Below are 27,464 nucleotides of genomic sequence, written 5' to 3'. Positions count from 1 at the left end.
AGAACAAACTTATGGACACCAAGAGGGGAAAGTGGCAGGGGGTGGTGGTGTGATGAATTGGGAAATTGGGATTGACATATATACACTAATATGCATACGATAGTAAGAACCTGCTGTATGAAACATAAAATTCAAAAAAACATTACCACATCCTTTTAAAAAACAACATCTGGTCAAATGACTTTCTATGCAGCTCAATGTGAATTTAAACAGAGCTATGTACTAAAACTGATTTTTCTGTAGGTTCCGTTCCACCACTCTGGCTCCCTTCCACCACTCCGGCCCTCTAATAGCTCCTCCCTGCTGGTATTCCAGAAACCCTCCCACTCTCAGGTACCACACCCAAACTCAGTATTTTTAAAGTCAGTAGCTTACAAGTAAATCTACATCTAAGCGTCCACATGGAAAATTCTAACTGCAGCCTCCAACTTGTCTGGGTTTTATTTATACTCACCCACTACAGTTCTATGTTAAGGCCACCTTTTACTGACATTGCTTACCTCTAGGTTATCACAGAATCATCTGGTAGACCAAAACTTTGATCCCTCACACCCCACCCCTAATTAAAAAGAATCTTCTGCAAACACTTATTAAAAAGAAATAAATTACACTATTTGAGAATGCCAACAATTTTATTGAAAGAAAAGTGCAATGAAACTTGTCGAAAGCTTAAAAGGGAGAACTTAGACACCTCCCCTCAAGCGCAGGACCAGGTGCAGAGTGGATTCTTTCTGGATGTTGTAATCAGACAGGGTGCGCCCATCTTCCAGCTGCTTCCCTGCAAAGATCAGCCTCTGCTGGTCAGGGGGGATGCCCTCCTTGTCCTGGATCTTCGCCTTCACGTTCTCGATGGCGTTACTGGGCTCCACCTCCAGGGTGATGGTCTTGCCAGTCAAGGTCTTCACGAAGATCTGCATACCACCCCTCAGACGGAGGACCAGGCGCAGGGTCGACTCCTTCTGGATGTTGTAATCAGAGAGGGTGCGCCCATCTTCCAGCTGCTTCCCTGCAAAGATCAGCCTCTGCTGGTCAGGGGGGATGCCCTCCTTGTCCTGGATCTTCGCCTTCACGTTCTCGATGGCGTTACTGGGCTCCACCTCCAGGGTGATGGTCTTGCCAGTCAAGGTCTTCACGAAGATCTGCATACCACCCCTCAGACGGAGGACCAGGCGCAGGGTCGACTCCTTCTGGATGTTGTAATCAGAGAGGGTGCGCCCATCTTCCAGCTGCTTCCCTGCAAAGATCAGCCTCTGCTGGTCAGGGGGGATGCCCTCCTTGTCCTGGATCTTCGCCTTCACGTTCTCGATGGCGTTACTGGGCTCCACCTCCAGGGTGATGGTCTTGCCAGTCAAGGTCTTCACGAAGATCTGCATACCACCCCTCAGACGGAGGACCAGGCGCAGGGTCGACTCCTTCTGGATGTTGTAATCAGAGAGGGTGCGCCCATCTTCCAGCTGCTTCCCTGCAAAGATCAGCCTCTGCTGGTCAGGGGGGATGCCCTCCTTGTCCTGGATCTTCGCCTTCACGTTCTCGATGGCGTTACTGGGCTCCACCTCCAGGGTGATGGTCTTGCCAGTCAAGGTCTTCACGAAGATCTGCATACCACCCCTCAGACGGAGGACCAGGCGCAGGGTCGACTCCTTCTGGATGTTGTAATCAGAGAGGGTGCGCCCATCTTCCAGCTGCTTCCCTGCAAAGATCAGCCTCTGCTGGTCAGGGGGGATGCCCTCCTTGTCCTGGATCTTCGCCTTCACGTTCTCGATGGCGTTACTGGGCTCCACCTCCAGGGTGATGGTCTTGCCAGTCAAGGTCTTCACGAAGATCTGCATACCACCCCTCAGACGGAGGACCAGGTGCAGGGTCGACTCCTTCTGGATGTTGTAATCAGAGAGGGTGCGCCCATCTTCCAGCTGTTTCCCGGCAAAGATGAGCCTCTGCTGGTCTGGGGGGATGCCCTCTTTTTCTTGGATCTTCCCCTTGACGTTCTCGATGGTGTCACTGGGCTCCACCTCCAGGGTGATGGTCTTGCCAGTCAAGGTCTTCACGAAGATCTGCATTGTCTGTTGCAACAAAAAAATTAACACAAAAAATAACCCCAGCGTTTAACAGGTAATTCAGAGCTCAACACATACCTAACGCTACAAAATTATACGTCACTATATACTAACCAAATGACTAACTTGCCCCAAAACTCAAAAGCTTGACAAATAAGGTCAAAGCCAACGTTTCACGCACTTTTCGCGGGCCTCACTGGCCGTCTGTCCCCTGCCAACACGGCAGCGACCACCCCAGGCCCAAACCCTGTGCCCCGAGACCAGAAAAACTCTCCCTCCACACATACCAGCAGGCGGCCCCACCCTCGATTATGAGCCCACGGAAGGGATGACGTCTCGTAACCGCGTTGGCGAGCGGGTCCCCTCCGCCCTCGCGGGTGCAGGACGGCTCCGTGGCATCGGCAGTTACTGTCCCCTTACTGGGACGGGAAAGCGAGTTCTCGCTCGAGTCAAACCGTGCCCTAATGTTCGCTTCCCTCGCACGCTGCCCAAGCCCGTTCCCCAAAAAGCTGGGCCCCGCCGCCACGGAGGCCTCACGGGCCTCTCGCGTTTCCTTTTCACCCGCAGTCCCCTCCCCCGCGCCCCATCTTCTCTCTCCCACCTCATAGCCCGCTTCGGGGTCCGGCTTCTCCCACCGAGGGACGGGGAACGGACGCCATTTTGCCGCGTTCCTCCCTCCCAGGGCTACCCTGCTGCTAGCGGGCCCCGGGTAACTAAAGGCCTCGGCTGCTCCCTTTGCCGCAGCGGGCAAGTCGACACCCCGCGCCCCCCGCGGCTGCGAGACCCCCGGGCCCCCTCCTTACCAAATGGTGGTGACGGCAGCAAACGCAGAAAAACCGCAACTCGACTCCCAAACTTCACGAAAATGCCTGCGCAGCGCTCCCGCCGGCGCTTCCTTATATACTTGCAGGTAGCGCCGCTCCGATAGATCCTTCCGCAGAAACGCCGAGAAGGGACTACTTTTCGCAGCCCTCCTGCCCTCTGAAGAGAAACCCCAGACTCAACTAATTCCACTCATAAAATGCTCTCCCGTGAAGACTGGAGCTTTGGGGCCGAATCTGGCGCGGAGCGGGCCGCCGTCCCGAGCGGCCTGGCGGAGGGATCAGCGCGCTGGTTGAGCGCTGCGTCCGCGGACTTGCCCCGGGCTCGAATTGAGGGGAGGGAGAGTGGGGAGCGGGCGGCCTGAAAACCCGGCGTGGAGTCGCTCAGACGTCCGGAGCGGGCCGTCTCCACCGCCCGGCCTTGATGCCCCCTCCCCCGGGCCGGACGGGCCCCGCCGTTCGCGAGGCCCGCCCCAGGCGTACAGGGCTCCGGCCGAGCGCCTCACACCGAGTCGGGGTCCCGCTTGCCCAGCGCACACCCCGCCCTGCCCTCCCCCCCGCGAATAAAGAGGGGTGTTTATTGTGAGTCATATTTAGATATGGGTAGTGTTTCTGTTGCCCTGAACTTCCCCCTCATCCTCAGCCCGTCGCGAGGCCTACTCTGGGAGTCCAGCCCCCCAACTTGCGGCGGCCGCGCCCATCCCCCACCGGGCGGGCACCGAGACAAGACGAATGACTCGACAAATCCCAGGGCCGCGGCCTCATGCCCGCCTCAGACGGGTCGTCAGGAGCCTCAGGAATTCCTCCGAGCACAGGAGTGAAAACTTAAGTCTCCAAGGGAGAAATGCCTATGGCAGGTCTACATTGAATTTTGAAAAGAAAAGCAGAAATTCCACACAGCTGTGTAAAACTCTTTGCGCTGGACTTGAAAGCTGACAGAACTTTCTAGATTGCTCTTCAGCCTTCCTGGTTTGTGCTTGATTATCAACAGGGAGGCGTTGGAATTTGAATTCTGTTGACATTTAGTTGAGCTCAGAAATCAAACCTATTTAAACCCGAGATTTTAAGAAGATACTTATTGAATCTAAGTTCTGTTTATTCCTGGGGAAAAAAAAATTAATATCCCAAATATAAAATTTAATTCTCTAGGCAAATTCCCTTTGGGTAAAAGAAGAGAAAAAGATCGTCAGTTAGATCTTTTTCCTTTTTTTTATGACAATCTATTTTATGATCTCTATGTCCTTTCTCCAGCAGATTTTTCAACTATTTTGAAATATACGAATATGATGCCAACAGATTTTTTTGAAGTTTACAGTGGAAAATCTTCCTCATGCATTCAATTCCCCAGCCACCGTTCTTTCTGGACTCTTCTAGAAATATTCCCTATTTGTACAAATGAGAGGAGGGTGTTTTTGATTTTTACCCTTAAAGCCTTCAAAAATATAGAGAGAGAAAAAGGAGCAACTGACTAAAAAATGTTCTGCCGTTAGGAAAAGACTACATTCCTGCTTGAAATTATGAACATTATTTAAACATTATACTTAAAACATGAATCAGAACAAAACTGCTATGTATTTTCTTTGGTAACCTGGGTATGTACTTACGAAAAAGCTCTGAGCAATTGTCAAAATAGACTTTAACCTCTATCATTTTTAACTTTTTTCAGAATGAATTTATTACTGGGAAATTAGAATGAATAATAAAAATAAAATGTCATTTTTCAGGTTAGCAGGAGACCCCAGTTGACAGGGACAGAGTAAAGAGACAAAGTTGGTGATTAAACATTATAGTTAATCCCACTAGGGGATTGTAAGTAGAGAAAAAAGTAAGTTAAGGGGTCTTTCACTCAAGAAAGCAGGTTTACTTAACCACAAAACCAGCAGGCTTGCTTAACAAAAAACCCATGCAACGGAAGCATGAGACATGCCCCGAAACAAACAACGGTGGAAGGAGACCCATATCCTGCCCAGTGAGCTCAGTAACTTAATGATTCCTAGCACACGCTCCTCTGGGCGTACTAAAAACAAACATATAAGGAGAGGGTGACATTATACTGAAACCTGAGATGATTTACCATTTTTAATATATGTTACCACCTTTTTGCTCATTTCCACTGTGCCATGACAGTCCTGACTTGACTATGGAGGGACAAGAAAACTCCCCTGCCTGACCTGGAGGAGGAACTGATGATGGAAGCTTAACATCTACTCAAGAATGAGGAAGAAGGTGGTCTTTTCCCCCTCCCCATTTTTTGTTGGATTCTAAAACTGTAGCCCACTAAGTTTTCGGGGTGCAGCCCCCTCTCACCCACCCGCTTGGAAGCCTCACAAGCGTCCTAGTCTAATAAATCACTCCTTAGCTATCACTTTGCCTCTCGCTGAATTCTTTCTGAGCTGAGACATAAAGAACTGGAGCTCCTCGGAGCCTCCCACCCCACCCCGAGACGCATTTCTGCCGTTTCACAGTGACTTCCAATACAGACTTCCATGAAAGTTCTTTCTAAATTTTTGGAAAGGGAGTTTAAAGGAACAGAACATCAAGGCTCTTTCTAAAGTTTTTTTCTCCCTAAATTTCAGAAAGAAGTTTTTAGAGGAACAAAAAGCTGAGACACTTTCTCAGGTGACCAGACCTGGCTTCAAACCACACCCTGTTTGCTTTGGGCTGTTCCTTTCCTGCAAGCCTTGTGATTCCTGTTGTTTAAAGGCTGAGTCACGAGTTTTGTGACATAGTTTTGTTCATGGTCCAAAAGGTACAGAGAAAAACAGGCCTGATTTCAGAGGCAAGGGAGGGAAAGGTACAGAGAAAAACAGGCCTGATTTCAGAGGCAAGGGAGGGAAAGAAGGAGAAAGAGGGGGGAGAGGAGAGAGAAGAGAGGCTCAGAGGGTGGGGGAATGGGCCCGGGGTTATCTCCAAAGAGAAAACAACATTCTTACGAGCTGAGAACACTGTGTTGTCTCTAGCAGAAAAATTCTCTGCACCACCCCTGTGGTCCCTAACTTAAGTCTAACTGTGGGTTCGGTTGAAGCACAAAGAAATAAACATTTGTCCAAGGGCACTGAGGTGAGGGGGAGGGGAGGGAAAAATGACCACCCCAAAGACAGGTGGCTGCTGTTTACCTCGAGCAGTGGTTCTCAACCACGAGAGATTTGGCCCATCGGTGGACATCTGGCCATGTCTGGGGACTTTTTTTTTTGGCCCCCTCTCCGCTCTCGGGATCTTAGTTCCCTGACCAGAGATTGAACCCAGGCCACAGCAGTGAAAGCACTGAGTCCTAACCACTGGACTGCCAGGGAATTCCCAGGAGACATTTGTGGTTGTCATACTGTGGTATTGGGGGTGAGGAATGCCACTAGCACCCAGTGATAAAGGCCAGGGATGCTGCTAAACATCCTTCAATGGACGGTCCCCCATAATACAGAATTACCCGGTCCCCAATGTCAGTAATCCATTGGGTTGATAAACCCTGCTGTACAGAGGAGTTTTGTTGCTGTTGTTACAACCGCTTTTCTATTTGCTGAGAAGGGCTCCCAAAGTCTGAATGTCCCACTTGGATTCAGGAATCGGGTATCAAGTCACGCTCCTAAAATCCCCTGACCTAGAATGCAATGTGCTAGAACGTGCTAGAAGCAGCTTGAGTCACTGGATCCATTTTCAGCTCCCTCATCCACTGACCCATCCTTTGCAGGCGGCCCAGAAGGGATTGCGTCAGAGCTGGCACCAATGGAAGAGTGACAGAGACCCAGCAACAAGGCGGGATTGGTGGGCGGGCGTGAGCACGTGATGAGCTGAGCTCACAAAGGGCCTGGGTGTTGGGCTGCAGAGGGTGGGCCTGGTGCCTGTTTGTCCGCCTGCCTTTCCTCCTTCCCCCAAAGGATTCAGCTCCGCTGAAGGTCACATAACCTTGTATGGGACTTAACTCAGCAACATGAGAATGTTCGCACAACGACCAGCAAACATTTTCCTCCTAAGGGAAAGGGTGAAATCGGAGAGCTGGATGGGAAAGGTTTGCCTTGTGTTGTCATCAGTTATATAATCATAAAAGGAAGTCAAGGGAATCTGCGCCTTAGGGGGGGGAAAAAAAGGAGGAGAAGAAGAAGAAGAAGCAGCCCTAGAGGCTCTGTTCCTTTTCCTGCTTACATTTGTGTATTTGCATTGTGTGGCAGAAAACAAACTGCTCCGGCTTCAAAATAACCCATTTCATCCCCCACCAGTCAGAAAGTTCCAATTTTGCCTAGTATAGGAACGTTAAGAAGTTAGTTAACTTATTGGGCGTTTGTTTTGTGTTTTAATTTGTTGTCTTTAAATTGTGGCAAAATACACAGAATACATCATCTCAACCATTTTTTAGTGTACAGTCCAGTAGTGTTAAGTATATTGTAGGGGAGGAAAAATAATTTTCCTTCTACCCTTCTGAGTCCTGAACAAAACAAAACAAAGCACAATGATTTATTAACATGCACACGTCTTGAATATATCGGAGATACCCCGGAGGGAAAACGTGTCACTCAAAGATGTGACTTTAGAATTTAGGCTTAAATACCATCTTAACAGGGAAAGTCCTCTTAAGGGAGAGTAAATGATTTTTACTGGAAGAATAGAAGAATGGATATGATATGAGAGATATGATAGCTTGTGACACAGTTTGGTATCAACTTTTAGTCTCTCCTGTGTCAAGAGCCAATCTTCCCTGGTTGGTGAAACTCCTGGGTAGGGGATCTAGGACCATGGAGTTCCTTTGGAAGGATCTGTCTTTGGGTGGAGAAGGGGAGTTCGGTGAGAGCCTTGCTTTGCATTTGCTGTTTTTCAAGTGCTGGTAGCTCAAAATAACATCAGGGGCATGTTCTGCTACCTTTCACCTTTCGCCCTGTTGTGCAGCCATCACCGCCATCCATCTCCACTTTTCATCTTGCAAGACTGAAACTCTGTACCCATTAAACACTAACCCTTCACCCCCAGCCCTTCGCAACCATCATTCTTTCTGTTTCTATGAATTTGGCTAGCTTTTAAATTTTAGATATTAGACCAGGATCTAACCTGTGTCCCCCTGCAGTGGGAACGCGGAGGCTTAACCACTGGACCGCCGGGAAGTCGCAAGAATGTGACTACCTTTGGTACCTCATATAATGGATTTTGATTTTTTTTAATTGTAAAATCAAATCTAATCATTGAAAAACATTTTTTTCAAAGATTTATGACATCTTTTCTAGAAAGCTCCATTTCTCAGCACACCTTGTTCTTTTTTCCTTATGGTGTTTTCCTTGTCATTGTGCTATTAGAAATATTTAAGCATAAGATACAAAGTAAAACAGAATCATATGATTCATTTCTCGTGAGGCCTGATGACTTTATAGAGATAACCTCAACGTTTTGTTCTCTTAAAACCTTGTTGACATTTAGGGAGAAATAACCTTCATGGAAGTTCATTACAAAGAGAACCTGTCACCAGTACTCCACTCCCTAACTGGGAGTCATTTCATGAATTTGTTTCATCTCAAGAAACGAAGGCTGTGCAGGGTCAGATCCCTCCAGCTCTAAGGTGAGATGTTTTTATGATTTGAAACATGAGGTCAAATCAAATGAGAGACAGGATTTGATGGATGAGGAACTCATTATTTCCGCAGACGAAGAACCACCGAACCCAGAGTGCAACAGGACCCCTTCTTTTAATAAAATAGCTTTTATTTTTAATGATAAAGTACAGTGTATAAACATAGGTTTAAACAGTATGTGCGCCAAAGTCATTCATGCGTTCATACGTGGCCTGTCGCTGAGGAAGCGGGAAGCACGGTCCCGCCTGCCGTGTCTGCTGGTTTCCTTTTGGGTGGCTCCCTCCGAAAATGGCTCCATTTTCAGAAGGAGTTGTTGAGAGCACAACTGAAGGGCAAGGGCTCAGACCTTTGAATGACGCCTACGCTTGCCGTCTGATGGCTGGGGATGAGTCGCCAGGCCTCCAGGCCTTTAACTGCAGTCACAATGCCAGGAAGCGTAGGGTACCTTCCCTAAATGATCATTCTCACTTTTTCCGTGGTTTCAGTCATCATGTCAGGTTTTGCCTTTACATATTTCTTGTAACTGCTTCCCTTTGCCTCGTCTAATAAAATTACATTTGGAGTGTTAGGGACTTCAAGAAGGGCAGATCCCACCTATTGTGAAAATCCCACTTCCAAGTAGTGACCGGAGGAGTAATACCCGTTGTAATCACGTCCATGGTGTCTGTATGATGAACAGGGGCAGAAATTTGAGGGAAAATGAATAAATAAATAAAAAATCAGGGACGGTACAGTGGAGATGCCGGGGATCGAACCCGGGGCCTCATACATGCAAAGCATGCGCTCTACCGCTGAGCTACATCCCCCTCCCCTTTCTCTTTGCTTTCTGAAATTCTCTGCTATAGTCTATTCTTTAGATTTTTTTTTTTTCCTAAATTAAAATGCTGTATACCTAAATGGGTGTTAAAGTTTAAAGCAAACCAAAATCAATCGTTTTATGTTTCCCAACTAGACCCGTCGTTCACAGCTCTGCAGCTGAAATTCCAGCTGATACCGGAGCCAAGGAGCAAAGGGAGACAGACCTATTCTTGAATGTTGCTCCTCACAGACAGAAGAGAAGGAACAGAAAATAAAAGGGTTTCTTTCCAATAAATAAGGACATTGCCCGCATTGCACCTCCACCAAGAAATCTCCGGTTTCCTGGTCTTTAAATCCATGCCAACCTTCGGTGACTGTGAGGTTTGCAGACCGTTTATTTTTCTTTTTATTTTTCTCCAACAAGAACTCTGACTATCGGGACTTCCCTTGTGGCGCAGTGGTTGAGAATCCAGCTGCCGATGCAGGGAACATGGGTTCGAGCCCTGGTCTGGGAAGATTCCCACATGCTGCAGAGCAGCTAAGCCCGTACGCCACAACTACCGAGCCTACGCTCTAGAGCCCGTGAGCCACAACTATTGAGCCCGTGAGCCACAACTACTGAGCCCCATGAGCCACAACTACTGAGCCTGCACTCTAGAGCCCGCGAGTCACAACTACTGAGCCCGCGAGCCGCAATTACTGAAGCCTGCGCACCTGGAGCCCGTGCTCCGCCACAAGAGGAGCCACCGCGATGAGAAGCCCCCGCACCGCAATGAAGACCCAACTCAGACAAAAAAAAAAAAAAAAAAAAAAAAAAAAAGACCTCTGAATGTCAACATGAACCCTCAGTGGAAAAGAATCTGAAAAAGAATATATGCGTATATACACTTGAAACTAACGCAACACTTCAATTAAATAAAGATACATTCAAAAAAAAACAGATCCACCCCCACTAAAACGCTGAGGAAGGAAGGAATCTCCGTGAGGTAGCTCACTGAAAAGAGCCATTCCTTAGCTGTCAATTAGCACCTCTTTTCCAGAGTGCTCCCCAAGGGGAGAGAAGTCACAATGCTATGGAGTGTCCCTCAAGTCATCAAGGTGCCACTCACTGGTTCGGTGAGAGACAAGGAGACACCGAAAACTGAGGCTACGCCTCTTTCCACCAGCACTTGAGATTTCCTGGCAAGAAATAGAGTCACTTTACTATGATGTGGAGAACGCACCCCAAAATACACTGCCACCTCAGTCCTTAACTAATCATCTCCCTTACAGCCTGCCAGTACCTGAAACCCCTCATAGTCAAGTCCCAAATGAGCTGGTGCCCGGGACACTGGACCCAGCAGCTGTGATTTCATTACCTCCCCTCTCTGGGCCTCATCTGTGAAATGGAGATTTGAATAGTAATTGCCTCACAGGGTGGTTGTGACCACTGAATGAGTTACACAGAGAAGGTGTAGAACAGTGCCTGGTACGAGGCCCGTGCTCTGAAATGCCAGTTCCCATTATTAAAAATGCTGTTATTATATAAACTCCAGCGAAGACCTACTACTTCTCATATTCACCCCGTGTGTGAACTGACGCTTTGCTGATACTGTTTGGGTGAAACAGGAAAGGAGCAGGAGGGCGATGGGGTGATCTGCGGAATGGGGCTCCGTTGAAAGCCATCCTCTCTCCTTATTGTTCTAGCTCGAGAGGGCAGCCATGAGAGCAAGCGACCTTAGCCACAGAACGGAAGAAGGACGGCAACATAAGTGGTGGTATTTTGGACGTGGTTCGGGAGCGAGCTGAGGGCCTGTAGTCAGTTCAGCAGGTGCCCCTGATTGCTCCAAACAAACCCGATTATGTTTGCTTTCTGTGTAAAACTTGGAATCAAATCCATGCTCCTCACTCTGGCCTTTAAGGCCCTCGGTGATCTGGCCTCTGTTGACCGCCCGTAACGTCCCTCCCTTACGCCCCTGTTCCTCTCTATGGGCACTCTAGCCACACCTGCCTCCTAGCTGTTCCTCAGGCGACCAGGCTGCTATGCACCTCAGGGCCTTTGCACTTGCCATTCCCGCTGTCTGGAAAGCTGTTCCCCAGATCTCCTCATGGTTGGCTTCTTTTCATTGGCGGGGTCCTCAGGAAGGCCTTCCTGGCCACCTCTCTAAAGGGACCTATGGGGCCATCCCTGGCGGTCCAGTGGTTAAGACTCTGCCCTTCTACTGCAGGGGCTGAGGGTTTGCTCCCTGGTCGGGGAAATAAGATCCTGCATGCTGCACGGTGTGGCCAAGATTTTTTTTTAATTTAAAAAAAAGTAAAAAAAAAAAGAAGGGACCTGTGAATCCCATGCATTCGCTATCGCATCACTTCGATTTGTTTTGTTTTTCTCTGTAGCATTTATCAGTCTCAGAACCTGTTTTTATACAATATGCCGATTGTCTGTGTCCATGCCTTGGTCCTAAGCTCAGTAGGGCAGAGCCTTGCCTGTTTTGTTTCCTGCTCTATCCCCTGAGCCTTGAACAGTGCCTGGCGCATAATAAGTACTCAGTAAATATGTATGGAATTAATGTGAAAAAAAATAAATGAACAGACAAATAAATGAATGAAGACTAGGAGCCTGGGAAGGGTGATATAGGCATGTTGCAGGAAGCTGAGTCTGCAACTGAAGTAAGACAAAAAAACCGTCCAGTTTAGACTCACCCTACCTCCTGTCTCAAATCCATAGACATTTTCTGAGGGCCAACCTCTGGGCCGGCGCAAGACATAAGAAGAAAAAATTTTCGGAAAAAAAAAAAAAAAAAAAAAAAAATTTGCAGCCGAATGAGCATTTCCTGGCCTTAGGAGTTGACAGTTTTATTCTGGGAGATCATTATATAAACCAAACACTTGGCAGCGGCGCTGTGGCATGAGAAAGTGGAAAATTCCACTTCAACGTGAGAACTTTGTCTTTTTTCTTTCTTGTAACCATGTGACGGGAGGACGCTCGTCCGTGACTACGACCAAGCGGATGACAGACAGCCGCCGGTGCAAGTCTCGCTTGCCTGCCAGGTTGATTCTTTCAAAGAATAAGGAATTTTTATGAAAGTTCTTTGAAAGAGAAATGAGAAAATGTACTGCAGCTCGAAAAGAGGTCGCGCCTCCCCGTCGGGGAATCGAACCCCGGTCTCCCGCGTGACAGGCGGGGATACTCACCACTATACTAACGAGGACAAGCTCTGGCAAGTGCCTTTCGGCTCTCCTCTTAAAGGTACATTCAGCGTTCCCTAAATAGTCACATGTTCCAAAAGGTTAAATACTTCATCTTTTCCTACAAAACAAAAGAAGGAAAAATCCCAGTTTATTTAATTCCATCTTAAAGAGTACTTTTCCTCCCTGGTCCATGATTTAGCCGTGAGGGTTCAGAGAGCAAAAATTAATAAACAGCAAAAATTAACTAACAGACATCTAACAGAGGTTAAGTGCCTATGAAGTGAAAGAAAAGAGTTAAGGAACTCTTGGTCTTGTCGGCTTTTTCCAGTTGGGGAGTTGTAAAGAGGTTCCCATACCCTCTGGCTTCCCTTCGATACTGCTCGGAGATGTTTTAAACAAAGAAAATGAAACCCCTTTATTCATTTGAAAGAATCACTTCGTCTTTTTTGTTTTCCCCCGACACATGGGAAGAAAAACTAAGCTGCCGAAACCCGGGATCGAACCAGGGACCTTTAGATCTTCAGTCTAACGCTCTCCCAACTGAGCTATTTCGGCTGCTGCCGTCGCTAACCTCCGCTTCTGGCCTCCTCGTCGTCTAATGGCCCTGGGTCCTCGGTCTGGGGATCCGCTGCTGAGGAACCAGGGTCGGCGGGAACGCAGGCCTGCCAGGCTCGCCCCGCACCCGCCCCTTCTCGTCCTTCAAAGCCACCGCCTCCGAGAAGCCTTCCCTGATCACTCCTCCGAATGCGACCCCAGCCCTTTATTGTTTACTGTTAGCTTAGGTATTGTTTTCCTTGTCCATTATCTGTCCCCCCCGGCTAGAATGACAGACCCACGACGGGCAGGGAACTCATCAGCTTCTGTCACTGCTGTATCGCTTAAGGCCGACAACAGTGCCTGGCACCTAATAGGTGCTTAAAAATATTTGCTGAATTAAGGAAAGAACGAATTTTACCTGGCTCAGAGCTCCGCTTTCTCAGGCTCCCTTCTCTGCGCAACTGAACAAGGTCTCCCCTTGGGTGCAGCTCACCAAGCAGCCCAAGGCATGGCAGGGATGCTGACCACGCCAAGGCATGTGGGAGGCCGTGTGGGCTTTCCTTGGGGCAGTGACTGAGATTCGGTCTCCAAGCATGGCCACCCCACCTGTGGCACTTGCTTAGCTTCAAGGCATGAGGAAATCAACAGGTCGGCGTCCAGGTTTGGCTTTCTCTGCTTCCCTGCCCTTTGGGAGATGGGTGGCTGGGGAGTGTTGTCTGGGACAGGATGAACAAGCGTGGACGTCCTTCATGATGTGAAGTCATTTAATAAGTGTTTGCTAAGCACCTAATGACCCTGTAACCCAGTCACAAATACAGTAACAGAATAGTTCGTCATAATAGGAATGCTAAGAAGCAAAATAAATGGTAGTGATGGGATGGAACACCTGGGATGGGGGCAGTCAGAGAAGGAGAGAGTGCTGAGAAGACTTGGAGAATGAAGGGCCCGCTGGGGGAAGAGCCTCTGGAACAGAGGCAACAGCTGATGCAAAGGCCCTGAGGCTGAAACAGAGTCCGGCTAGTTATATGAATGGAAAGTCAGCGTGGAAGAGGTGAAGAGGGTGAGGGGACAGCAGATAGGAGGCGAGGACAAAGAGGTGGGCAGAGACCAGATCGTGCCGGCCTTGAAAGCCACGGTGAAGGGTTTGTACTTTCTCTTGTGTTGGAAAGCTGCTGGGGAGTGAGTGATATGATTTACCTCTTAAAGTCTCCCTTGACTGCTGTATGGAGAATGGACAGGAGGGGCTCAAGTGGCAGCAAGGAGACCAGTGAGGTGCTGACAGCTCAAAATAAACAGTACACCAAAACGGGATGTCCTAAATTCCTTCAGGAGCAAGGGGATACAGCAGGGGACCCTACTGCTGCTTTTCACGAAAGTGTAGTAGTTCTTGAAAAACTAAGTGTACCAATTTGATAAAAATCGAGTAAGGAAGAAATGAAGGAAGGAAGGGAAGGAGAGTGGAAAAAAAATAAAATAAAATTCAAACAGTCCAGAAAAGTACCGAACGGAAAGGCAGAGTCACTCCCACCTTATCCCAGTCCTTCTCCCCGGAAGTAACCAGGGTCTAGACCAGACTGATTCATGTGACCTCGGACAAGTTACCGGATCCACGCTCTGTGCCTGCGTTTCATCTGTCTGATGTGATAAAATAGCCCCTCCTAGGCTTATTGTGAGGATTCAATGGGTGCACACCTGTAAAGCGCTTACGAATACTGCCTGGTGCATGATGGGAGCTAGTTCGCTCTAGCTGTTGCTGTAATCCGATCATAAATACGAATATACTCACTATGTATATTTATTCTTACCTAGAAGGGAGCCTAGAGTGCTCATGGCTGAGTATACAGTATTCTCCACTATCTTCTTGAGGAAATGGACATACTCCGAAAACCAAATTTACACGCTTCCACGCAGAGCTGTCTATCATAGTCATATCATTTTGGAGAAGATGCCCCAAATGTCTTGCGTGTGTGTTGGAGTGAGTTAAAATAATCACACAGCCTCCCCGTCGGGGAATCGAACCCCGGTCTCCCGCGTGACAGGCGGGGATACTCACCACTATACTAACGAGGACGAGCTACGACGCGCGTTCTCCCGCCAAACTCATAAAGAAACACCATTCTTCGGCTGCTACACCCATCTACTCCGGACACCGGTCTCCACGGGCGCAGTGCCGCGCGCCCCTGGTTGGTGGGCTTCCTGGGACGGGAAAGACTTACTTGCGTCTCTGAAGGCGCTGAGCCTCCAGAACGGAAGAGACGTGGAGGAGCGAAGTCACTACTTCCTATATCCTCACTTCCAGCACGCAGCTCCACGGGTCTGGGGATGTAGCTCAGTGGTAGAGCGCATGCTTTGCATGTATGAGGCCCCGGGTTCAATCCCCGGCATCTCCACGTTTTTTGCGCCTAGAATTAATTTTTTCCCCCTCTGGATCACAGCCACACGACCAGAAGGCAAAGCAGGGAAGGGGACCCAAAGCCCCGCATCAGCTGGCTTAAGAAGGGAGCTCCGTTGGAGAGGGCGGCGCTAGTCAAACGTCCTTGGTCTCAATCACAGATGCCCGTGTCCTCTCCCCTGGAGATTCGGATTCAGGTCAGCAGTGGGCCGCGTTTTTAAACAAACACTCGTAGTGATTCACGTCATCAAGCAGTTAGGAAACACTGAATTTCTAAGGAGGGTTTTGCAACTGTCCATTCATTCCGTAACTCCTGAGCACCTAGTGCCGAGAAATGTGGACACATGGAGCGCCTGTGTGCTCAGGTAGCGTCAAGTACCCTTGTATCCCCGGATACCCCGGGCAAGGTTTCTCAGCCCTCCTGTCCTCAGTATTCCAGTCTAGGTAACTAGCAATAAGCAAGTAGCAATGAGCTTTATGAATACGGTAATTGTGATGAGATGGAGACTAAAGGGGGAGGACGTGGAGGCTGCCACAAAGTGTCGGGGGGGGCCTGTCTGCAGAAAGAGGAAATGGCAGGTGCAAAGGCCCTGAGGTTGAAGGGGGGTAGGGGGAGGAATCTGCATTGAGGGGACAGAAAAAAGCCCTGTGCAGGTTTAATGAATGAGGGAAGGAGAAGGTTGAATCTTTCAAGACACTGGAAGGCCTGTTGCTGGGGAATGACGTGATTTACTTAGGTTTTACAACAGCTCCCTCTGGCTGCCATGTGGAGTCCACCATAGGCGGGAAGAGTGGACATGAGACCCGCCAGGAAGCCACTGCCATGGCCCAAGCGGGAGCTGCTGGAGGCTTGCTGGAAGCGGAGGTGGGGATGGCACAGCAGGGGAAGTGCGGAACACGAGGGGGTTCTGGACACATCCCAGACGTGGACTAACAGACCTTGCAGATGGCTTAAATGCGGGAGGAGTGGGGTAGGGGAGACCGCCTAGTTTGGGGGAACAGTAGGGTTAGTAGCTAGGCTGTGGAGAAAGTGAATAGTTTTGGAATATTAAACACGTATCTCTGTTGTTTTGTCTTACGTGTGTTTATATTACAGAATTTGTGTTTATTTTTTACTTTTCTGGCTGTGCTGCGCGGCTTGCAGGAACTTAGTTCCCCAACCAGGGATCGAACCCGTGCGCCCTGCAGTGGACCACCAGGAAATTCCCGAGTTTATGTGTTGATATTAACACAAACTGATTCAGGAAAAATACCTAAGTAAAGGTGAGAAAAATGATCAACCTCTACAGGCTCACTGTGCCACAGCATCACCACTAACACGTTCACGAGCATCCATCCAAACTAGTCTCCACGTACGTGTGCGCACGCGCACGAGAAGGATGTCCCCGGACCACCCCCACGTTCAGAGGTTGGCCCAAAGAACTCAGTAGACGCGGTATACACCTGTTGTCACAGTCAACGTTTACTACGGCAACGTAGCCAGCGGGGAGCTGACTCCGGGGAGGGGACGCCCACTCCACAGGAGCCGGCGGGAGCCCTGGCGGACCTCGCGGGCTGTGGGCAGGGTGCACCACACCCGCAGGGAACAGGGAGCGGAGGAAGGGCCCGTGGTCGCCTGCTGCTCTACAAGGGACTAATGTCGTCCACAGAGCACGTTTAAAGCAGGACCAGCATGGGAGATAAAACCACGATCCCCCCTGTAATAGTTACAAGTCTCCCCGCGTGGGACTGCCCAGGGCGGCGGCGAGCTGTGCCCAGAATCGAGCCAAGATGACCAAGAGTGTCCAGGGGCCCCACCTGCCTCCTGGGCGCAGTCTGGGGTCAGGGTGACCATGGCGGACACCGGCCACTGCCAGCCCCCTGGGTCCGCAGGCCAGTCCTCGGCCCTGCAGGCCGGCACCGGGTCAGCAGTCAGCAGTGGGCGGCCAGGCTTTCTCGACGTTGGCGTGCATGGCCTGCGGGATCCACTCACAGTACTCGGCCAGCAGGTCTGCAGGGGTGGGAGGCAGGACGGTCAGAGCGGCTCTGTGCCCGCCCGCCTGCCGCAGGGCACGCCCTCCCGCTAAGCCTGGGCCCCCTCGGTGGCCCCACCCTGTCCCCCCCGCGATGCCCTCGCCACGGGGCACCCTTCCTGGTCAGACTCACATTTGGGGTTCTTCCTCCAAGCAGCCAGCAAGGCGTCTCGGCAGTCGGCTTTCTCAGCAACAAGGGCTCTCAGGAGGCTCTCTGTCCTGGGCTGTAGCCTGCGGGTGGGGAGGCAGGACGTGGGGCGTCACGAGGCCCACACGCTGGCACCACTGCCAGGCCTGCCCAGGAACTGCAGGAAGTCCCCTTCCCTCCAGCAGGCTGGGGGTGCTGGCCGGATGGAAGGATCCAGACTCCATCGCCTCCCACTACTTGCCTCTGACCCGCCCGCCCAGCCTGCTCCCACACACGGTGCCTGTCCATCTGGAACCTTCCTCCAGACTCCCGCCTGGCACGCAGCCCTGCCTCCCCTGACGCTGCTCCGTCAGCCTTTCCTGACTGAGTCCGCCCGCCCGCCACCTCACCTCCACGTCCTGCCTTGACCCTTCGTAGCTGTGCCACCCCTGCCACTTGTACTAGTTGTTCTGTTTGGGGACAACCTCCCTGCCCTGGGACACGCCACGGGACAGGGTCATGGCTCGACCCTAACACGAGGACGTGCTCGGCACAGAGCGGATGCTCAGAACCAAGTGCTGGCTGGAAGGGGCTCCTGGACCCACAGCCTCACCCCGAGTCCCCGGGAGTGCCACGAGAGAAGAGACTCCTGTCGTCCTAAGGCCCTCAGTGGGTGGGGATCTGTTACGGCGGCCCCAGGACACTAGTCTCAGCCCCCTCCACCACCACCTGCCGAGCCGACGCCCCCGGGAGAGACTGTACCTGGCCCACGTCTTCAGCATTGTGCTGGGGCTGGACAGCAAACAGCCCTTGTACGAGGCCAGCTTGTGGAAGACCTGGGGAGAGACCACAGGATGGGGTGAGAGATCTGGGGCTCACGTCCCACCCGAGGTGCCAAGGAAGGGGCCGAGGGAGCTGTGTCGCCTACCTGCCCCTCCAGCAGAACCTGGGCAAAGTGCTTGTAGCAGTCGAGGCCTTCTGGAAAATCCACCTGGACCGCGGGGAGCGGCCAGCCGACGCGACCTGGGGCGCGTGAGCCAGTGAGCAGGGGCCACGATGGAGCCCCACGCCGCCCTCCCCTGCCAATCCCCTCCCCACCTGCCAAGGGGGCCCGCAGCCTGGGACGACACGGCGCAGGACACACACACCGCCCAGGGCACGCGGGAGGCGGGACCACGTGTCTAGTGGAGCCCAAGGCCACCGGGAAGTCACCCCGACTCACAGAACACGCTGGCCCGGTGACACAGCACCCGCCCCTTCTCGGGGCAGTAGGCGGGGGGTGGCTCCTCAAGGGGCTTGTCAAACTGGCAGTAAGAAGGCAGCAGGACCGGGATCCACTGCACCTCCACAGTCGAGACGCCTGGGGGCCCGGGAAAGAAGGGATGGGGGCTCAGCAAAGGGCTCATGGGTTCTCCCCTCAAGGGTCCAGCGACACGGCTCACCAGAGCCACGCGGGTCAGGCGAGGGGCTGGCCAGCTGCGCTACCTTTCATGTACATCTTGGTGGTCTCCACAATTTCCTGGTAGACCACAAACTCAGGGAGCTCCCTGAAGAGCACGGAACTGGGGTGGATGAAGACTGGGTCGTCGAGGAGGGGGGTCTGCGAGAGAGACGGCGGGTGGGCGTGAGTCTGGAGCATGCGTGAGCGCCAGGTGAGGCTGACCCCCTGAATCCAGTTACACCCTCAGCCAGGAAAGGAGCGCATCCGTCAACCGACGAATGGCCACCCTGGCGGTGTGTGTCCGCCGACGGAGCGCGTACCCTGCCGTGAGAGGTACTGACACGGGCAGCAGCGCAACCCGCCAAAAGGCGCAGCACCGAGCGAAGGAAGCCAGTGCAAGAGGCCACGCAGTGGAGTTTCGTGTGAAACGCGTAGAACAGCAAATCCGTAGAGACAGAAAACAGATTCACGGGGTGGGGAGACTCAAGAGAAGATGGGGAGTGCGTGAAATGGCTATCCGCAGTCTTTCTGGGATAATAAAAACGTTCTCAAATTAATTGTGGTGCTGGGTACACAACTCTGAATGGACTAACCCCCCAATTGTACACTTTAAAACGGCAAGTTGTATGAGATGTGCTCCTATCTCCATTCAGTGAAGCCGGGGTGAAGCTCACGCCCAAAGGGAGAAGTGGCTGCACCGTCACTCCACCTTGGCCCTGGGTGGGGACCTTCCCAGAGGCAGTGGGACCCGTGACCCGGGAGGACAGGCCCCCCCACACCCAAGGGTCCCCCCGCTGCCCCTCACAGGCATCCTGACGTTGCCCAGGCTGCCAGGATGTGAGACGGAGGGCGGGGAGGGTGGGGGGCCCGGGCGCAGCGACTGCCCTGCTGCCCGTCCCCGAGCCAGTGTCCAACCTTGTAGGCGTTCTTCCACTTGTCGTCCAGCAGGTCCTCACTCTGGACCCTGCGGGCCAGGTGGTCACCCAGGCCGGCCGTCACGATCTGCCGCAGGTAGGTCACCTGGCTCTCGGAAGGCGGCTGCATCTTGGGGTCCACGAAGAGCCCGGCCTCGGGGCACATGGCGTTGACTGGGGGCAGACCGAGGCGTGAGGAAGGCGAGGCGGGGGCTGGCTCCGCCCAGCCTTCTGGAAGGCCCCACGCCGCTCAGCTCGGAGCTCTGGCCTCAGCGACCTGCGCATCTCGGCCCCCATCCACCGAGGATGCCCACCCACACCCACGTCTGCCTCGTCCTCAGGACGAAACCCCAATTCCCTTGCGGGCGGCAGACCGTGCTGCTGCGAGAGCTCACACTTGACTCCTCGTCGGCCTTGGGGCAGGGAGCACGCCCAGCCAGGAGACGTGACAGACGAGTCATGCTCTCTGAGCAGGACAAGTGTGGAGGCCACCTCTCCCCTCGAGGGCCCTGCGCTGCTGAGCCCAGGCACGAGACGCAGGGCGAGGCCTCCTTCTTCTGCATGAGAAGGAGTTGAAGCTCTGGAACACTTGGCAGGTGGGGAGAAAGGAGGTGGGGCTTTGGGCCCTGCTGCTTGTGGCGGGAGGAGGCGGCAGGGAAAAGACGAGAGGAGCAGGACGGGGGACGCAGGTGGGGAGAGTGGGCTTGCGGATCTTAGCTCCCCGACCGGGGACCGAACCCGTGGCCCTACAGTGGAAGCATGGGGTCCTAACCACTGGACCGCCGGGGGAGTCCAGGGCTTTCTGTTTTTAGGTTTGCAATGTAAATCTGTCTTCCCTACAAAACCTTCAGTGACACCTATGTTGTTTCACTTAAAAAGTGAGAGAAGAGGAAAGAAACAGGAAGAAGGCAGAACACAGACAGGACGCAGAAGACCCGCCACCCACACCCAGCCCTGATGGGCTTCAAACGGGTCCGGTCCCCACCACCACTCAGACCAACAGGAGCGGAAAGCAGGGGCTGAACCGTCCGCTGCTCCTCGACTCCAACAAGAGGGGCCCCTTCCACTGCTGGAGAAGCAAACCAGGGCCGGACCCTACTTGAGAGCAGGGACCCCTGCACGAGGCTACTGGGCAGGAGGTGCGGCCAGCAGCTGGTCCAGGCCAGAGCCGGGACAAAGGGTGACGAGAGGGATGTCACCAAGGAAAGGATGAGACGGACAGACAGCCTGACAGGACAGCGTGCACATGTCACTGCCCTGCTCGTGTGTGTGTCCTCGAAGGACCACAAAGGTGGCGAGCACTAAAACAGATTTTAACGAATAGGTGAATTCGCAAACGTGGAATCTGTGAATAACGGAGATTGACTGTACGTGGGTGACGTCGCTCAAAAGCGACTTTTAACGTCCACGGGGTCAAGTTCTCTGCCGGGCGCAGGGCCGTACCCGCAGTGGTCAGCTGGCCCCTCAGGCGCCGGATCTCCATCATGGCCCTATACCGCAGACCGTTGGCCTCACAGAACTGGGGAGAGCAGCCCGCGTACTCACAGGCTCCCACGGCGCCTGTGGATGGGGGGGGCGTCACTCATTCTCGCTGCCCCATCCCACCCCCCGTGACCTCCCCACCAGCCACACTCCACGCCACGCAGGGCACTCACCCAGCAGCACCATGAGGTCCCCGAGTTTCAGAGAGGCTCCCCGCCCCGCCCAGATCCTCTTCATCTGGGCTACCCGGGCCCGCTTGCCCTTCAGCCTGGCAAGCTCCTCGTCGCTGGCAGCTGGCCTGCGAACACACACACCACCCAGGCTGTTGCCCTGGCCGCGCACGGCTGCAGAGGCAGGGAACACGCCAGTTACCCAGGGTGGGCCCAAAAATGCCTGGTGGGGTCACTGATCAACATGACCACGATCGTGGGAATTCCCTGGTGGCCCAGTGGTTAGGACTCTTGCGCTTCCACTGCAGGGAGCACGGGTTTGATCCCTGGTCAGGGAACTGAGATCCCACAAGGTACACGGCATGGCCAAAACCAAAAACAGAAACAGAGATCGGTAGAGATCAGAACACTGCCAGGCGCAGGGCGGGCGAGGGTCTCGCACAAGACCACTCAGCAAGTCAGTGATGCCCCAGGAGGCCAGGCTCCACACCACGACCCAGCCAAGGGCAGGCGGCCCCCGAATGCCCAGCCCCCGGCCCCCACCTGTCCAGCTCCTCAAACAGCTCCCGGACAGTCATGGCAGCCACGATGGTGATGGCGTACGGCAGGCAGTCGTGTTGCCTGCTCAGCGCCAGCATCTTGGCGTAGCGCGGTGCCACAGGGAACGTGGCCATGGTCCTACCCAGCTCAGTGATGGGGCAGCTCCACCGGGACCTCTGCAGCTGCTTCACCCTGGAGGATGGAGGTCTGTGATGGGTGCAGGGAGGCTCCATGAGAAGCCTTTGGCACCAAGAGGCCTGGTGCTCGGTCAGCTTGGGAGAGGAGGGGAGAGGGGAGAGGGCAGAGAATGGGGCAGGACCTGGGCTCCCCACTTCCCCCGAGCTCCTGCCCTACCTTTCTGTTTTTGGGGGTGCCTGCAGGGCACCCAGCGCGATCAGCAGCTCCTCGGCGGCGATGAGGGCCTCCACGGACGGGGGCGTCGGGAAGGGGAAGTTGATGACCTGGGACACAGGGAGACATGGCAGGAGACAGGTGAATGCGGAGGAGGAAGCAGGGGACCAGGCCTGGCAGGAGGACGGGGCTCCTACCGCCTGCCGTCCGAGCACCACTCACGCCCAGAACATGGGACACGGCGGGGCCGGGACACACGCGAAGTCCACGCGCCGGGGAAACTCCACAGGCCCTCTTCCTTCACTCATTCACATCAGCCACTCACTCAGAAGCATGTACTGAGCACCTCGTGTGCACCAGACACTGTTCTTGGTGATGGAGACAGAGGAAAACAAGACAAGGATTCAGCCTCCATTGAGCTTTCGTTCAGCCAGAAGGGGCCGCAGACCAGTGAGTATACACGAGAATAAACGTCATCACAGGAGAAAATGTGCCCAGACAGGTGATCCGGGGACAGATCAGGGACAGGGAGTGACCGGGGTCAGGGAGGGCGGTACCTTAGAGTGACCAACTCAAAACAAGCATTAAGATAAACATCTGTACATAGATGTTCACAGCACCACTAGGCACGGCAGCCAAAAGGTGGGGACAACCCAGATATCCATCGATAGACGGATAAACCAGGGTCCATCCATACGATGGAGTGCGACTCAGTCATAAAAATGAACGAAATTCTGACACGTGCTACCGTGTGGACGAACCTTTAAAACACGACGCTGCTAGGTTCAGCTGTGGATGGTCCAAACAACAGAAAAATAAAACAGGTATCGATTTATAACATCTGCTGAAATAAACTGACTGTGATTCAAACTGTCAGCTAGGTTCTTTGACACTGAAAATAAAATACCAAACATAACTAATGTAAAAACTTTTAGCAATGAAAAGCATGATCGTATCTTTTATATCATCTTACTGTGTATTGAACTGATAAATGAAGTTTACATTGGCTAGAAGAAACCCCGAAAAAAACCAACCACGATGCTGAGTGAAAGAAGCCAGACAAGAAAGGACAAACATCATATGATTCCATTTTTATGAAACGTCCAAAATGTAAAATCCACAGGGACAGCAGGAAAGCGGCCTCGTGGCTGTCAGGGGCTGGGGGGAAGGGAGGGCTGGGACTGACTGCTGATGGGGGCGGTTCTCTCTGCCTGCGCCAGCCCTCCCGGAGCAGGGCAGAGGCGGGCACCCCTGGACACACTCAGTGGGTGCAGCACTGAGGAGGTGGGGGGCTGGGCAAGCACCACAGGGCTGAGCTCCTAGCGCTTCCTGGGCCGCAGGGAAGGAGGAACAGCCCGCGAGGGGCTGGGGTCACCCTCGCCCCCCAGACCGGACACAGGTACCCTGGCAGATCAGTGGGGTGATGGCAGGGCTAGGGCTGCAACTGACCTTTTCAATGTTGAGAGCTTTCATCTGAAGGGTCAAGTCTTCGACGGGTCTCTGGGTGATTTCAGGAGGGGGGAACTTCTCAAAGTCCCCGAAAACCGCGGATGAATACAGTCTGAACAGAAGGAAGCACCCGAGACTAAGAAATGTTAAGTGAATAAGGAAGAAACTCAGCCCAGCTACCTGGCATTGAATCTTGACTCCACCACTTTACTAGGCAAGGTGTTTACCCTCTTCCTGCCTCACTTTCCTCACCTGTGAAATGGGCGAGCATAGCAGCTGCCCCGTTGGGACTGGTGAAGATACTTCAGGTATCTTCACATAAGACTGCTTAGAACTGCCTGGCACACGGCACTCGGGACGTTTTAACTCCTTTATTGCTTACGAGTTTTCTTGGCATAGTTTCTCAATTTTCTTTTCTTTTGTAACGTAAAGCAACGTTGAAAAGAACAGCACACAGCTCTTGAAAACAAACAAATAAAACCCAGCATGCTGACTGGGAGAAAATACTTGCTAATGATACCCCTGACAAGGATCCAATACTAGGATTATACAAAGAACACTTACAACTCACCAATCAAAAGACAAACTACCTGACTGAAAAGGAAATGATAGGGACTTCCCTGGTGGCGCAGTGGTTAAGACTCCACACTCCCAATGCAGGGTGCCCACGTTCGATCCCTGGTCAGGAAACTAGATCCCACATGCATGCCGCAACTAAGAGTTCACATGCCACAACTATGGAGCCCACGAGCCGCAACTAAAGAGCCTGCCTATGGAGCCTGCCTGCCACAACTAAGACCTGGCACAACCAACTAAGTAAATAAAATAAAATAACAAATACTATAAAAAGAAAAAAAGAAATGATGGATCTGAATAGACATCCCTCCAGAGAACATGTACAAATGGCCCGTAAGCACGTGAAAAGATGCTCAACCTCATTAGAGAAACGCAAACCAAGACCACTGAGAGATACCAGCTCGTACTTTCATTTTTATAAAGTAGAAAATAGCGAGCATTGGTGAGATGTGGAGAAATTAGAACCTTCGCACGCTGCTGGTGAGAATGTATAGATAAAATGGAGTAGCCGCCGTGGAAAACAGTCTGGTCGTTCCTCAAAACGTGAAACACAGAGTCATCGTACAACCCAGCAATTCTACTCCTGGGTATATACCCGAGAGGCATGGGAACAGACGTTCAAATACTTGCACACGTTCACGGCAGCACTATTCACAGTGGACACAATGTGGACGCAACCCAAGAGTCTATCAGCAGATGAATGGACAGTGAGATGTGGCCCCTCCACGCAACGTCATGGTACTCAGCCATTAAAAGGAATGAAGCACTGACACAGGCAACAGCGTGGATGAACCCTGAAAACATGACGCTGAGTGAAAGAAGCCAGACACGAAAGGTCACATGTTGTCTGATTCCGTTCACAGAAAATGTCCAGAATGAGCACGTCTGTAGAGATAGGAAGTAGATGAGTGGCTGCCGGGCGCTGGTGGGTTGGGAGTGGTCGGGAGACGCAGGGAGAAACTGATTAATGGGTACAACTGATAAATGCGGTCTCTTTGGGGGTGAAGAGAACGTCTAAAAATTAATAGTGGCGATGGCTACACAACACTGTACATATACTAAACCCACAGAATTGCACGCTTTAAATGGTGAGTTTTATGGTATGTGAACTTTACCTCAGAAAAGGTGTTAAAACAAAACAAAGCTCGAGGTGCTAATAAACACAGGGCCTGACGTCAGCAGCAGAATAACGGAATAACGCAAGTGCCCGAAAGCCAACAGAAAAGGGGGTGCGAAGGACGGTTTCCAGCGGGACACGGGATCCCCCTTTCCTCGCCCGTGGGTGGGTGACCACTGCCCAGTGGCCCCAACGTCACTGGAGGGGCCCCCGGGAGCCCCACCTGTAGCAGTGGCCGGGCTCCGTCCGGCCCGCGCGTCCTGCCCGCTGATCAGCCGAGGCCTGGGAGACCCAGGTGATGCGGAAGGAGGACACGCCGGTGACACGGTCGTAGTACCGCTTCTTGACCTTTCCACAGTCCACCACGTACTTGATGCCTGGGATGGTGAGGGACGTCTCGGCTACATTGGTGGCCACAACACAGAGCCGTGTCCCCTCTGGGGGAGGCTGGAAGACCTAGGATGGGGGGACGGGAGCAACAAGAAAATTGACCTTTGTCCCACCAGAGTCAGGAAAGAATTTGTGGGACAGAGGCCAGAAGAAGTCAGCCAGGCGGGGCAGGGCCTGGAGGTGACTGTCCTCGCCTTGGGCCACTGCTCCCCAACTAAATGAGGGAAGCGTTTCCGTCCTCCGAGCAGGAGATCCCAATACCCTCTCAAAAGTCTGGGGCGCCGATCAGACAGCTGACGGAGAGGGTGACCCGGCGCCTGACCTGCTCCCACCTCAACGCCTTTGGGCGCTCCCCACCGGGCATCCATCCCAGGCCCCGCACGGTTACCTGCGCCTGCTTCTCCGGGGCCAGCAAAGAGTAGAGAGGGAGCACACGGAGGGGAAGCGAGGCATCGGGCCGCTCACCTGCAGGGGAGCAGAGGCCTGTGGCACCCAGCTCCCCTGCTGCCCAGCAACCCTGCCCGCTCCGCCGGGGAGGCCCCCCTGCAGCCCCGCTGCCAGGGCTTAACCCTGGGCACTGGCAGAGAGGGTCGGCAAAGCCAGCCACGCTGCAGTCTCTCCTCCTCGGAAGAGCCCCAGGCCCTGTGTGGGGATCCCTAAGGGCTTGATTCTGGCCCCCCCCAAACCCCCAAGGCCTGTGTTCACCCAGCAAAGCCAAGTCCGGGGTTGGCGCCCCCATTACAACCGGCACCGCAGAGACCTGAGGGCCTCCTCTGTGTCAGGCGGTTTCAGGAGCTCAGGGGACAGCAGGGGGCAGAGCAAGCAGGAACCCCAGCTCCCCTGGGGCTCGTTGCTGGAGAGGGCCCATCGCTCGACCCAAGCCCACGCGGTGGGAGCAGAGGCCGCGGCGGGTCCCACCTCCGTCCGTCCCGTCGTCCCCTAAGTCCAGGTCCAGGTCGGAGCCCAGGGACTCCTCGTCCACTTCCCTGTCCTCGTCACCTCCGCCCGCTGGCAACACCGAGTAATTGTCCAAACTGATCTGGGGCAGCGTCTACGGTAAACAAGACATCAGCACCGCGGGCTGCGAGGGACCCTGCGTAGAGACCGGCATTGCGAGCAGCGCCTGCGGCCACGTGACCCTGGGCAGGTCACTCGACCCCGTCCTGTGTCGGTATCCTCATCTAAGAGCTGGGGATGATCACGGGGCTTCTCGAGGGCTGCCGTGAGGATGCTGCGAGCTAACATATGTGCAGCCCTGAGACCACCGCCCTGGGCATCCACGCAGGCCCTGCTCAGGGCTCGGGGCTGGGCCTTCCGGAAACTTCCTCCAGGCCCCCAGTACAGGGAGCCTGGAATGTTTTAAGTCGCAGCCCACCCTGCAGCCTCCAGAGCGGCACCAGTCAACCCCTCCCTCCACGGCAGGAAGGTTCTAGACCCCTGCTGCCCAACAAGGCCACCCACAGCCCCAGGTGTGTCTAACACGACCGAGGACTTGAATCTTACTTTTATTTGGTTTTAATTAAATTTACATCTGTGCAGCCATAGGGGCTAGCGGCCACCACACGGACAAGGCGGC

At 53.1% G+C, this 27,464-nt stretch overlaps 2 protein-coding genes, 1 long non-coding RNA gene and 5 other non-coding genes across 9 annotated transcripts in view; 1 reads left to right on the top strand and 7 right to left on the bottom strand.

Moving 5' to 3' along the window:
• Positions 1 to 613: 613 nt before the first annotated feature.
• UBC (ubiquitin C) lies at positions 614 to 3,214 on the bottom strand. Its single transcript, XM_024758692.1, has 2 exons — positions 2,858 to 3,214; positions 614 to 2,060 (listed from the first exon to the last, which is right to left on the bottom strand). The coding sequence occupies exon 2, from the start codon at positions 2,055 to 2,057 to the stop codon at positions 684 to 686; it is 1,374 nt and encodes a 457-aa protein (XP_024614460.1). The 5' UTR covers positions 2,058 to 2,060; positions 2,858 to 3,214; the 3' UTR covers positions 614 to 683.
• A 5,400-nt stretch (positions 3,215 to 8,614) lies between these two features.
• Positions 8,615 to 15,226, bottom strand: LOC112408835 (uncharacterized). Its single transcript, XR_003005019.1, has 3 exons — positions 15,144 to 15,226; positions 12,394 to 12,508; positions 8,615 to 9,088 (listed from the first exon to the last, which is right to left on the bottom strand). It is a non-coding gene; the product is annotated as an uncharacterized LOC112408835 (long non-coding RNA).
• On the bottom strand, positions 9,159 to 9,230 carry TRNAA-UGC (transfer RNA alanine (anticodon UGC)). Its single transcript has one exon. It is a non-coding gene; the product is annotated as a tRNA-Ala (tRNA).
• TRNAD-GUC (transfer RNA aspartic acid (anticodon GUC)) lies at positions 12,339 to 12,410 on the bottom strand. The gene has a single exon. It is a non-coding gene; the product is annotated as a tRNA-Asp (tRNA).
• TRNAF-GAA (transfer RNA phenylalanine (anticodon GAA)) lies at positions 12,873 to 12,945 on the bottom strand. Its single transcript has one exon. It is a non-coding gene; the product is annotated as a tRNA-Phe (tRNA).
• On the bottom strand, positions 14,926 to 14,997 carry TRNAD-GUC (transfer RNA aspartic acid (anticodon GUC)). Its single transcript has one exon. It is a non-coding gene; the product is annotated as a tRNA-Asp (tRNA).
• A 19-nt stretch (positions 15,227 to 15,245) lies between the features above and the next one.
• Positions 15,246 to 15,317, top strand: TRNAA-UGC (transfer RNA alanine (anticodon UGC)). Its single transcript has one exon. It is a non-coding gene; the product is annotated as a tRNA-Ala (tRNA).
• A 1,453-nt stretch (positions 15,318 to 16,770) lies between these two features.
• DHX37 (DEAH-box helicase 37) overlaps positions 16,771 to 27,464 on the bottom strand; it is a 30,215-nt gene continuing 19,521 nt past the window's right edge. Inside the window, exons 13-27 of one of the 2 annotated variants that reach the window (XM_024758660.1) lie at positions 26,807 to 26,939; positions 26,277 to 26,353; positions 25,722 to 25,954; positions 23,806 to 23,917; positions 22,360 to 22,466; positions 22,009 to 22,197; positions 21,469 to 21,593; positions 21,257 to 21,373; positions 19,815 to 19,987; positions 18,944 to 19,058; positions 18,681 to 18,818; positions 18,387 to 18,481; positions 18,221 to 18,294; positions 17,465 to 17,562; positions 16,771 to 17,309 (exon numbers count right to left, since the gene is read on the bottom strand). In XM_024758660.1, coding sequence (XP_024614428.1) covers positions 17,224 to 17,309; positions 17,465 to 17,562; positions 18,221 to 18,294; positions 18,387 to 18,481; positions 18,681 to 18,818; positions 18,944 to 19,058; positions 19,815 to 19,987; positions 21,257 to 21,373; positions 21,469 to 21,593; positions 22,009 to 22,197; positions 22,360 to 22,466; positions 23,806 to 23,917; positions 25,722 to 25,954; positions 26,277 to 26,353; positions 26,807 to 26,939 — 1,872 coding nt within the window. In that variant the 3' untranslated portion in view covers positions 16,771 to 17,223. Of the gene's footprint in view, positions 17,310 to 17,464; positions 17,563 to 18,220; positions 18,295 to 18,386; positions 18,482 to 18,680; positions 18,819 to 18,943; positions 19,059 to 19,225; positions 19,428 to 19,814; positions 19,988 to 21,256; positions 21,374 to 21,468; positions 21,594 to 22,008; positions 22,198 to 22,359; positions 22,467 to 23,805; positions 23,918 to 25,721; positions 25,955 to 26,276; positions 26,354 to 26,806; positions 26,940 to 27,464 lie in introns of those variants that run through there. The other variant, XM_024758661.1, reaches the window with a different exon arrangement.

Source organism: Neophocaena asiaeorientalis, unplaced genomic scaffold (assembly GCF_003031525.2).
Source record: "Neophocaena asiaeorientalis asiaeorientalis breed wild unplaced genomic scaffold, Neophocaena_asiaeorientalis_V1.1 scaffold77, whole genome shotgun sequence".
NCBI classification, from domain to species: Eukaryota; Metazoa; Chordata; class Mammalia; order Artiodactyla; family Phocoenidae; genus Neophocaena; species Neophocaena asiaeorientalis.
The sequence above is the reverse complement of the archived record's forward strand: the minus strand, read 5'-3'. Positions and strand labels throughout refer to the sequence as shown.

Coding starts and splice junctions, on each gene's coding strand:
- UBC (XM_024758692.1), bottom strand. CDS start 2,057: ATGCAGATCTTCGTGAAGACCTTGACTGGCAAGACCATCACCCTGGAG.